General features: G+C 54.4%; 1 protein-coding gene across 1 annotated transcript; it reads right to left on the reverse strand.

The window, feature by feature from the left end:
* Nucleotides 1-31: 31 nt before the first annotated feature.
* KAT8 (lysine acetyltransferase 8) lies at nucleotides 32-10,792 on the reverse strand. The gene is made up of 11 exons (XM_045786065.2): nucleotides 10,529-10,792; nucleotides 9,139-9,213; nucleotides 8,884-9,059; nucleotides 4,922-4,975; nucleotides 4,657-4,821; nucleotides 3,772-3,861; nucleotides 1,206-1,346; nucleotides 1,014-1,107; nucleotides 768-918; nucleotides 474-628; nucleotides 32-212 (listed from the first exon to the last, which is right to left on the reverse strand). Exons 1-11 carry the CDS (start codon nucleotides 10,737-10,739, stop codon nucleotides 148-150), a joined length of 1,377 nt encoding a protein of 458 aa, XP_045642021.1. The 5' UTR covers nucleotides 10,740-10,792; the 3' UTR covers nucleotides 32-147.
* Nucleotides 10,793-11,412: the final 620 nt, after the last annotated feature.

Below are 11,412 nucleotides of genomic sequence, written 5' to 3' on the forward strand. Positions count from 1 at the left end.
GCCTCTCCCTCCCGCCTCCAAAGTCCAGAACCACTGGCAGAACTTACTTTATTAAAAAAATGATGAAACAGGTCTGTACATATTTACAGGTGGGGCGGTGGGAGGGGGGCGGGGAGACACGGGTCCAGCAGCAGGGGCGCAGGCCACTCACTTCTTGGAGAGTTTGACTTGCTTGTGCTTGGGGGGTGCCCACTTGAGACAGACCGAGTCCACTGTGGGGAGAGAGGCATGAGAGGCTGGGCTGGGCCTCTGGGCCCGGGCCAGGTTTCACCTCGAGGTGAGAACAAGGGCCTAGTGAGTCCTGGGGAGGGGGCAGGGAAGCCTGGGAATGAGGAGCCTGCCCCAGGCTTCCGTCCCAGGAGCTGGTCAGACTAGTTTGGGATCATGTAACAGCCAAAAGGTAGCTTTGGCTCCCCGTAGGTCTTAACACCTACCCCCCACCACACATGCACCCTGGGCAGCCCCCCACCTACCTGTTATGGGTGGTTTCTTATACTGGGCGCTTTTGAGGTGTTCTTCTACGAGCTTGGGTGTGACACAGATCACATGCTGGCCCTTCCAGTACTTGACCATGTTGAGGGACTGTAGGGTGCTGATGATGTCATTCTGGGTGATGCTGGTCATCTGGCTGCAGAAAGGGGTTAGCGCGGACGTTGGGGAGCGTGCCCTTACGGGGTCTGACTGGGACAGCAAAAGGGGACAAGGACACAGGATCACGGCCAACCTTAGAAGAGTCCCTCCCTCTTTGAGGGTTCCAGGGCCCTCACCTGAGGTCCTTGATGGACAGTGTGCCCCGGAAGTCTCGCAGGATCTCCAGCAGGACCCAAGACCAGTAACTGCGGTAGCTGAGCTTGCCCAGGTCCGACAGCGGCTTCTCGGGGGAGCCTACTGTGCTTTCTAACTTGGAGAGCTCGTAACCTGGCAGCGGTGGAAAGGAGAGTTCGGAGGACCCAGCCCCGCCCTGGCACCCCCGCCACAGCTGCCCCTTCCTCCGTTGGCCAGGAACCACTCACTGAAAGCAATGAGGAACTTTCCATAGCCACGGCGCTGGTAGGGGGGCAGAGTCAGGATGCAGGCCACGTTGTTCCCATCCGGAGACTCCTTCTCCTACAGGGGTACGTGGTCAGGACCTCTGCGGAGGCTCAGCCCCTTCGCCGGTGCGTTCGTCCCCACCCTCCCTCAACCCGGGCTTCCCAAACCAGCACCTTAGAGAAGTAGCCAACGATGTGGGCCCCCTGCCTGTCCACCTCGGTCAAGATGTAAAAGACGAAGGGCTCCACGTCGAAGTACAAGGTCTTGTGGTCCAGGAAAAGCTTGGCCAGCAGACACAGGTTCTGACAATAAATCTGAGGGGTGGGGAAGGTGGAAGCAGGCTCAGGGCACAGGTATAACTCCCCACCCAGCTTCCCTGTGGCCTGGGCAGTTGCTGCCACCCCACTCCGCAAATGCCAGCCTTCAGAGAGCAGCCGGTGCCAGGCCGGTGAGAATGGGCTCCTCCCCAGACCAGGAATATTTAGAACTGAAAGGAGTCTTATAGTCATTTTCTGATGGACAGGGAAACTAAAAACTGGAGAGCTGGATTAATCAGTGACCACTTCTCGTTCCCCCTAGTGCAAAAAGTGAGTTGTTCTGTTTTTTTAAGATTTTATTTACTTATTTAGAGGGAGAGTGTGTGCATGAGCGGGGGGGGGGGGACAGAGGGAGACGGAGAATCCCAGGCCAGCTCCGCACTGAGCGCAAAGCCCGATGCAGGGCTCAGTCTCACGACCCTGAGATCATGACCTGAGCCAAAATCAAGAGTCAGACACTCAACCGACTGAGCCACCCAAGTGCCCCAAAGGTGTTTTTTGTTTGTTTTTGTTTTTTTAAAGATTTTATTTATTTATTTGACAGAGATAGAGACAGCCAGCGAGAGAGGGAACACAAGCAGGGGGAGTGGGAGAGGAAGAAGCAGGCTCATAGCGGAGGAGCCTGATGTGGGGCTCGATCCCAGAACGCCGGGATCACACCCTGAGCCGAAGGCAGATGCTTAACCGCTGTGCCACCCAGGCGCCCCGGTGTTTTTTCAGTTATAGCATGGGGACAGGACTCAAGGGCAGAAAAAGCTTTTTTTTTTTTTTTTTAAGATTTTATTTTTAAGTCAATCTCTACCCCCAGCACAGGGCTGGAACTCACAACCCCGAGATCAGGGGTCGCACGCTCTACCGACTGAGCCAGCCAGGCGTCCCAATCAGGTACCACTTCCAAGTGCTAAATAGGAGTTCAGTCTTCAGGGCCATTAACTCTTATGTTTCAGATCAGGAAACTGAGCTCAGAGGAGGTAAGTGGCCGGTGTGTAAGGCCCCACGGCTGGTGAGTGCCAGGGCAGGATTCAAACTGGTATAGGAGTTCTGTCTTCTTCACGGCTGAATCCCCAGCACCCAGCACGAGGCTAAGCATGAAGCTTGGTGCCTGGTAAATGTTTGCTGAGCGGATGAGCTTTGAGCCTGATTCCAAAGCCTGAGCTGTCTGCCCACTTGGTCGTGCTCCCCCGCTGGGCCGTAGCAGCCTCCTTGCCGTAGGCCCAGACACCCACCTGGGCTCGAGACCAACATCCGGACGGATAACGAGACCCTGACATTGACTTCATGGCAGAGATCCAGAGGCCCTCTGGTTTATGACACCTTTTACATCCACTCTTATTTGAGTGGATGATTCTTCTCACAATTGTGAAGCCCAGCATTGCTAGCCCATTTTACCTAGGAGGAAACTGAGGTTCTGGGAAGGGGAAGTCCTTGGCTGAGGCTTCAAAGTGAACAGGGGACGGCTAGAAAGAACGCCCACCCTCCTGCTGGAGCCCTTTCTGCCACTCCCCCTGCTCATGCTCAGAAAGGCAAAGCGGGGGGGGGGGGGGGGGACCCAGGCGGGGAGGGGGGGGAGCAAATATTCCCCTTGAGCTATTTATCTCAAGGCTGGCTGAACCCAAGAAGGTCACCAATAATAACAAAGGCCCATGTTTACTAAGCACCTCCTTTTGATGCCAGACACCGTGTTAAGTGCTTGCCATTGCTGTCTCATTTGCTCCACCAACAATCCTATTAGGTAAACATATCATGACTCCTATTTTACAGATGAGGAAATAGGAACAAACAATGTTAAGTACCTTGCCCAAGGTCAGCTAGTCAATGACAGCCCAGTTCCAAGCAGGAGCCACGCACAAGCCTGTTCTCTCTGCCTTACCCTCTACTGTCCCCTGCCATGGGAAATAGGGACATTTGGTGAGAGCTTCCCAGACGGACCAGGCAAGGGCCAGGGGCTCAATGGCAGCACAGCAAGGCCCCAACTGCCCCACCCTGCCCCACTGAGCTCCTTCTGCCAGAAACGAGGAACTCCGCCATCAGGGCCACACAGCTCTCGGGCAACAAGTCTCTTACAAAGTTGTCCCCTCCCAGGTTAGAAACCTTTTCCTTCAGGCGGAAAGAGAAAGCACTTCTAGAAGCAGCCTCAGGCATGACAATCTCTACTCTGGGCGCCAGAACTGGCCAAAACTAAGCCACCCCGTCAGGAGCAAAGTCTTCAGGGACAGAACGGAAACCAAGTCCCCAAGGCTCGCACCACAGGGCCGTTTACAGGGCACCAACCCCAGGCCAAGCGCCAGGCTAAGCATGACCTCACGGGCCTTTCCCCAGGGGGGGCTTGTCCTCAGGCTGGCCTCTACCCTTCGGTGACAACGAGGCTCATCCAGGAGGTGCTTCCCCCACGTCCCCACAGCACTTGGGCCCCCGAACTCACCTTGTGGTCTTTGCCGTCTACCTCGTACACAGAGATGTTGCTCTTGCGATAGATCTCCTTCCCGGGGGGCTGCCGCCACTGACACTGGCCCTGGGGGAGGGGCGGGGGGACGACGAAGCCTTGAGGCCTTGAGGTTTTCTGCTGGGTGCCCCCATCCCACCTCGTGTGGCTTGCAACAGGTCTCCACTTTCTGCTTCCCCATCTATAGACCCTGGGCTCCATACTTCACCTACGTCCAGTAACCCTCCCAACTACCTGAGGACACAGAGCCTATTTTACAGATGAAGAAACCGAGGCGCAGAGAGGCTAAGTAACTGGCTTGGATATCACACAGCTAGATGGTCCCAAGTTCAGGTCGGCCTGGCTCTGGAGGGCTCTGGAAGGCTCTCGTCCATGACAGTGGCGACCCCTAAACCGCATACATTTGCCTCAGGTTACGCCCCTTGGGGAACGCCCTGCCATGCCAGTGCTGAGGCCCCCAGCACCCCACGCCCATCCCGCCCCTGCCAACACTTCCCCTCTGTCCATACCTTCCAGTCCCATTGCTCGGGGGCTGTGCTCGCTTCCTCTTTTGCCCTGAGGAACCTGGCACTGGGCTGGCCTTGATAAACATGGAGTGTCTGGGGTGACCCGAGGAGGTGGTAAGGGCAGGGATTACTGTCCCCATGCCACAGAAGAGGAAACCAAGGCCTGGGGGAAGGCCGCAAGTTGGCCAAGGTCACTCCAGCAAAGGCCAGGCCAGGCCTAGAACCCAGATGTCTGGAGCCATGGGGAGCTTCTCCTTGTGCTCGACTCCTCTGGACCTGTGTCTCTTCCCTATGGCTGCTGCCTCGGCCCTCAGCCTGCACGCCCCGCTCCCACCAGGCCCTGCTAGCCCAGTCTCACCAAGTGGAAGCGGTAGCTCTTCTCGAATTTCATGTACTTGAGGCAGTACTCGCAGAGCCATAGCTTGGGCTGTTTCCCATAGTCCTCGGGGAACGGTGAGAAGTACCAGGCATCGATTTCATAGTTCCCGATGTGGATCTTGTCCACGTACTTCACCTTGGTGATCTGTGGGTAGGGTGGGAGTGCAGGGCAGTGGCTGGCTCAGTCGGGGCAAGGACAGCCGGGCGAGGGAGGGCCCGCAGTCAGGAGCCCGGCCCCTGCTTACCGCCTCGTGTTCCTTTTCCAAGGCTGCTGTGGTGGGGTCCATCTCTGCATAGGTCTGGGCAAGGACAGAGCCGTGAACAGAGGTGAGCAGAAGTGGCGGTCAAGCCGTCCCTCCCCTAAAGCAGAACCCAGGGCTTCCCTCCTGTCTTCCAGACCTCATCCCCTGAATGACAATAACCACAGGACGCGGACTTGTTTTCCTCGGTTTTGAAGCTGGCTGGGCCAAACTCGTCTCCTGCTTTCCCACCCCCCCCCCCACACCCCTGATGCCCAAGTTTGGACCTTTTGCCAGATGAACGGGGCTAGGATCAGGAGGTCTGGTCCCAGGCCTTGGGCTGCTAAGAGCTCCAGCTACACAGAAGAAGCAACCCGGCTCGGCCAGAATCATCGGGAGACAGATCTCAGGTTTTCTCTTCTGCGCCCACAGCAGCAAGTGGGGCTGGACTCCCCAGCGTGACTGGACCACTTTCCTGACCAGATCCAGCGAGCCGCCTGCTCCCCGAGCTCCCACCCACAGGCACATCGGACTCTAGGCATCCAGAAGGGAACTCAACCCGTCCTCCCCTCGAGCTTATTCATCCCCCTGGGGTCCCCGTCTCACTGGGAGCATCACCCTCGGCCCAGCGGCCCAAGACCAAGAGCAGCTCTGCCCTTCACACCTCCTCCTCTCAGCCTGGCATTCCACTAAGGGCCCCGGGCCGTCGATTCTACCTCCTCGACGTCTCTGCAATCGGTCCCTCTCTGGAATTCTCCTCCGTCCAGCTCCAAAGAGCCACTGCCACCATCTCCAGTCTGGACCATTAACTAAGTCTCCGCAGATCCCCAGCCTCCGGTCGCAGCCCCTTCACATCTACACTCCCAACTCCCCTCTTTTTGTAGCCTTCGCGCTGTGCGCGCAGTTCCCTCTCCTTTGCCGCCAAAAACCACTCGTTCGACCTCGAACAGAGCGTGAGCCGGGGGAGTGTGAGATGAGGCGGTTTTGTGAGCCATCGTGTTTAATTGTTTCTACTGTGCTCTTTCCTGTCCTTCAAGGCCTTGTGCCCTGCCCGCCCCCTCCGGACTGTATTCTAGACACAGAACACGCCCTGTCTTTCCCAGTTGGGAATGCACTGGTTAGCAATCCCCTCTGACCGCTCCCGCTTAGTTTCCCGGATTTTCCAAGTCCTTAGCAAGCAGAGACTGAAAAGTTCTGTCACGGTCACGGCACACCCTGTTCCAAGCCGGACTCTGTAGGAGCAAACCACGCACAGCCCGATCGTGGAGATGGGCCCACGAAGGCCTAGGAGCTACACCAGGCGGACAGCGGCCTTGCCCCGCAGCTGAGAAGGGAAGGAGTCAGCGTTTAACCCAGACCCCCTTCCACAAAGCACTCTGCCTGGACAGCCTCGTGTAACCTTTTCAGCCAGCCTGAGATGTACCCTTTTTATTTCTATTTGACAGAGAAGTAAACAGGCAGGGAGAGGTGAGGGCATCTGCCCTTGGGGACTAGCTAGCTGCCATTTATTCCAAGCGCCAAGCGTTCCAGAGACAGTATTTTCTTTCGTCCTCACAAAGACCCTGAGACAGGAGTGCTCATTATCCACACTGCACAAAGAGGAAACTGAGGCAGAGAGAGGTGAGGTTACAGAACTGGTACCCAGCACCGTTGAGCACAGGCCCCCGGTTGGTCCAACTCTGAGCCTAACCCCTGCAAAGAGGAGGGAAGAAAGATTTTCCTCCTCATATGCCTCTTTAAAAACCCACTTCCCATCTCTCACAAAAGCCAATCCTCTTCTGCAAATGCGTTAAAGAACTACAAAAACACTACTTTTCTTAAATGCTGCAATTTATTTGGAATTAAACATTAAGAATGCTCTGAAGAACCTTGCTGATTATTAACTCGCCCATTATCCCTCCTCTGATTTTATCACCACTGGCTCATTGTCATCTACCCTGCTGACTACCAGCTTCGAGGTACATTTTTGAGACTTTAATTTGCCAGTGCAACCTGCTCGAGGAACTAAGAGACACTTAGACCTGGCCACGTGTGGCTATTTGAATTCATTACGTTTAACATGAATTTAATTTTTAGCCACACTGACACATTTCAAGGGCTCGGTCACCACATACGGTTAGTGGCACGGCTCTATCCAACAGTACGGATGTATTTCCACTTATCACAGGAAGGTCAATTGGACACTGCTGCCTTAGACCCTGAGGGGTCTTTCTAGCTCAGGGTATTTCAATTTTTTTTTTATCACAACCCACAGCAGGAAACGCAGTTAGCACTGTAAACCAGCTGACCTGTTTGTGTATACACAGGACATGTATTTGTACTGAAATAAAAGCTTCTCAAAAACAATACTTACCTTTAATAAAGTGCAATGTACTCTCATATTTCCTATCTTATCCTATTCCTTTCTTTCTTTTTCTTTCTTTCTTTCCTTCCTTCCTTTCTCTTCCTTCCTTCCTTCCTTCCTCTCTCTCTCTCTTTTTTTCTGGCAGGCTCCACACCCTGCATGGAGCCCAACGCAGGGCTTGAACTCATGACCCAGAGATCAAGACCTGAGCTGAGATCAAGTCGGGCACTTGACCGACTGAGCCACCCAAGCGCCCCATATTTTTATTTTTTTTAAGCAATCTCTCCACCCAACATGGGGCTTAAACTCCCAACCCCGAGATCAAGAGTTGCATTCTAGGGGCGGCTGGGTGGCTTAGTTGTTAAGCGTCTGCCTTTGGCTCAGGGCGTGATCCCGGCGTTCTGGGATCAAGCCCCACATCAGGATCCTACGCTAGAAGCCTGCTTCTTCCTCTCCTGCTCCCCCTGCTTGTGTTCCCTCTCTCACTGGCTGTATCTCTATCTGTCAAATAAATAAATAAAATCTTAAAAAAATTAAAAAAAAAAAAAAAGAGTTGCATTCTCACCAACTGAGCCAGCCAGGTGCCCCTCTTTCATTTTTAAATTTAAAAGTCGGTTAGCTAATGTGGCTATGCCCCAGTTGGAAAAACAGTGCCCCAAATCACACAATGAGCACTCAGAAGGGAGAAATCACACTGGCTGGAACTAATGAATGCCTAAGTGCCTGAGAACTCGATAAACCCTGGTCTCATCTGCAATCCCCATTTTACAGATCAAGAAACTGAGGCTGGGGGGGCGGGGAAGTAACCCCCAGGGGTGTCACGGGTTGGGGAAAAATACCCAGGTTTTGGATCAAGAAGGATCCTTCCAGGTGTTGGATCAAGTGGCCCAAGTTTCTAGGCCATGGCAAAGTCATGGTTAAGGGCTGGTGCCCTGAAGTCAGACAATTCCTGACTCGGTTCTTAAACCTATCTGCTCTTCCGCGTAAAACTGGAGATAATAATGATGGTTACCTCACAAGGCTGCTGTGAAACTTCAGTGAGATCATGTATTAAAATACTTAGCCTATAACTTTGGCTCACCAGCCAATAAATGCTTAACATTATTATTCTAATTCCAGCCCACCCTTTTCCTAGCTGTGTAACCTTGGGCATGTTACCTAACCTCTCTGATCCTGTTTTCTCATCTACAGAAACCGCGATCCCCGTGGCACTGAATTGTTAGGAAGGATATGACGAGCTTATGTAAGTGCAGGACGCAGCATGGTGCCTGGCAGAAGCCGAGTGCCCAATATCATTCGTTCTCTTCCTTCCTTTAGACTTCAGTTCTTTGTCTAAGGCGGCCCAGCAAATAGGAGACAAAAAGGAGGCTACTAGGGCAGGAGGCCTGACTTCCAGTCCCAGCTGCGCCATTTCCTTGCTGTGAGACTGTAGCCAAGTGCTTGCCCTCTCCGAGCCTCACTTTTCTCCTCTGTGAAGAATATTTGACAAACCATAGGTAAAGGCCCTGACATACCGCTTAGGAAATGGGAGCTGCTGTGCTTTTGGCACTGGGACTCAAGGGAGCTGGCAGAGGTGCCGAGCCTCCTGGGGCCTTGGAGAGGGGGAGGGGGCGGGGGCCCGGACCTTCTGCACATGGTTGATCTCGTCGTGCTTGCGCTTTTGGTTGCGAGTGATCTTGCGCTCAGGCTGCTCGGCCAGCTCGCTCAGGTACTTCTCGGAGTTCTTCTGCACGGCGTCTTTCACTGTCTTGGTCAGCGCCAGCCGGTTCTTGTCTACCCATTCGTCCAGTCGCCTGTTAACTGTGAGGATGGGCCATGAGGCTGCTGCCCTTCCACGCCTCTCCCCCCACCCAGGCCCGGATACCCCCAAGTCACTCACAGCCCACGTAGTGTACATAGAATTCCTCTCGGCCCTCCTGATCGTTCACTCGAGACTGAATCACTTCAGCAGAATCTGTGAAAGAAAAAGGCTAGGATCATCAGCAAGGCAGGCAGGGATGGAACAAGAAGGATCCTTCACACCGAGAAGCAGTTTCCAGATTCCAGGACCATACGTAAGTTAACGTCACCTGCCTACGTCTGCCACTCCATCGATCACTGCCTGGGATGTAGGCCAGGCTAGAGCTGCTACTCTTACTTTGCAGAGGGAAAACTGAGGCTTACCCAGGCTCACATATTTGAAAAGTGCTAAGAAGCGTTTAAGTCTGGCTCCAAATTCAATGCTTGCTTTATACTCAGTTGTTCATCTGTTCGGGAGTCAGGAGGGCTGGCTCTGGGTTTATATATAATCCTAGCTCCCCGCTTCCCTCACTTAACTGCAAATTATTTTGGTTGAGCCTCAGTTTCTTCATCTACAAAACAGGGATAATAGTGCCCGCCTCAGAGGGTGAGTTAATGCCTCTAAAGCTTTTAGCATAGTGCCTGACAACTAGCAGACCATTCAACAAATGAGTAAGTCAACCACTGCGTGTCTGGTCCTATTCTGCGTTATTGCTGGGTAGAGAGGACATAGCAGTGAATCACAAGAGGTCCTGCCCTCCAGAAATCCCCACTTTGATAGGGGAAGACGCAGACAGACAATGACAACATAATGTCACATATACCATGGCTGACTCAGGTATGAAGAAAATGTTGCAGGCACATACAGAAGGGAACGACTCACTTTGCCTGAAGGGAGTCAGTAATGGCATCACAGGAGTTAGGGGTATGTTAAAAGGTTGAGTAACACCTAGCCAGGTGAACCAGGAGAAAGGGAAGAAAGAGCACTCAAAGCAGCGGGCACAGGCGGTAAAAGGCATATGGTCTTCAGCGGGTACAATGTGGTCTGCTCTGGCAATGGCCTTTGCTAGGGGTGGCTAGAAACCAGAGAGGTCACAAAGATGCAGGCCATTCTAAGGAATTTGGGGTTTATTTTGAAGATGAGGGGAGGGGAGGGAAGGGAAAGGGAAGCTCGTTTTTTTGTGTTTTCGTAGGTCCTTTCCGCCGGCGGTTGTAGAAGAGGGCTGGAAGAGGAAGTCGCAGAGGCAAGAGACACCAGCAAGGAACCACGGTTTTGTCTGAAAAGGCAATGAAGCCTAAGATCGGACAAGCAAGTGGAATGGGAGCTCTCAGAAGAACTCGGTGACTGTCTTGGCTACTGGGGTTTGGAGGCGACTCCCGGGAGGGCCCGAAACTCCGCGTCCTTCCCTCAAGCCCCGCCCCCATGACGACCCGCCCCTCAGAGAACCCGCCCTCAGACCCCGCCCCCTGGCCTTGGGCCCCGCCCTCACGCCAGGTGCTGTCCGGGCGTCGGCACAGGTACGTTTCTCCGATCTCCACGGTGACTTCCGGCTCGCCGCGCGCCGGGGTCGGGGGAGAGACGCGGCCCGGGGACGGGGCGGTCCCCTCGACCGCCGCATTCTCCCCGGGCCCGGGATCGCCCTCCCCCGCGACCCCTGAAGTCGCCGCCGCAACCGCCGCAGCTGCTCCCTGTGCCGCCATCGCTGTAGTGGAGATGACGCCAGAATCCGGCGCCACGCAGCCCTTTAGTTCCGGGTCAGCGACGCGTGGCGGAGGCCGCTGCCGGCTTGAGGGTGGGGCCTGTGATGTAGCAAGCGCTCATTGGTTAGTGTGGTCTTCCAGAGGCCCCAGGACCAATTCGACCTTTCTGTGCGTTGCGCTGGGATTTTTTTTTCCGTCTGGAAGTATGGCTGAGCCCCGAGTGGAAAGAGGAGAAAGACTTTCCTGATGTGATGGCTCAGCCCAGCCTTTTTAAAGGACCTGGTACCCGAGGAATCAGGATGTGCTGCTTACCAGAGGCGCTGCCCCGACCTTACCCGGTACCGGGGCGAGCCAGAGCGCCCTCCCGGCTGCCTGACGTTAGGGCTTTGAGCCTGGAATTAACACCCACCTCTGCGCTGCCCATTTCCGCCAGACTAATCCAGATCACCCCTTTTATAAAGATTGAAGGAGCTGCCTTCTTGTTCAGGGTGAGGGAAACAGGACGGCTGTGTCGGGGAAAGCCAATAAATTGCTCTGACAGAGTGAACCCTTTCTAAAGAAAGGACCAGGCCCCCTGCAACAGACGTCCCCTAAACTAGTCAAAGGCAGTGGACGTATTGGAGAGCGTCTTGGGCTTAGTGAGTGAGGAATCCTGGGTTCTGACCCTACTCTG

This window comes from Ursus americanus, chromosome 2 (genome assembly GCF_024610735.1).
Source record: "Ursus americanus isolate L20-20 chromosome 2, mUrsAme1.1.p, whole genome shotgun sequence".
NCBI classification, from domain to species: Eukaryota; Metazoa; Chordata; class Mammalia; order Carnivora; family Ursidae; genus Ursus; species Ursus americanus.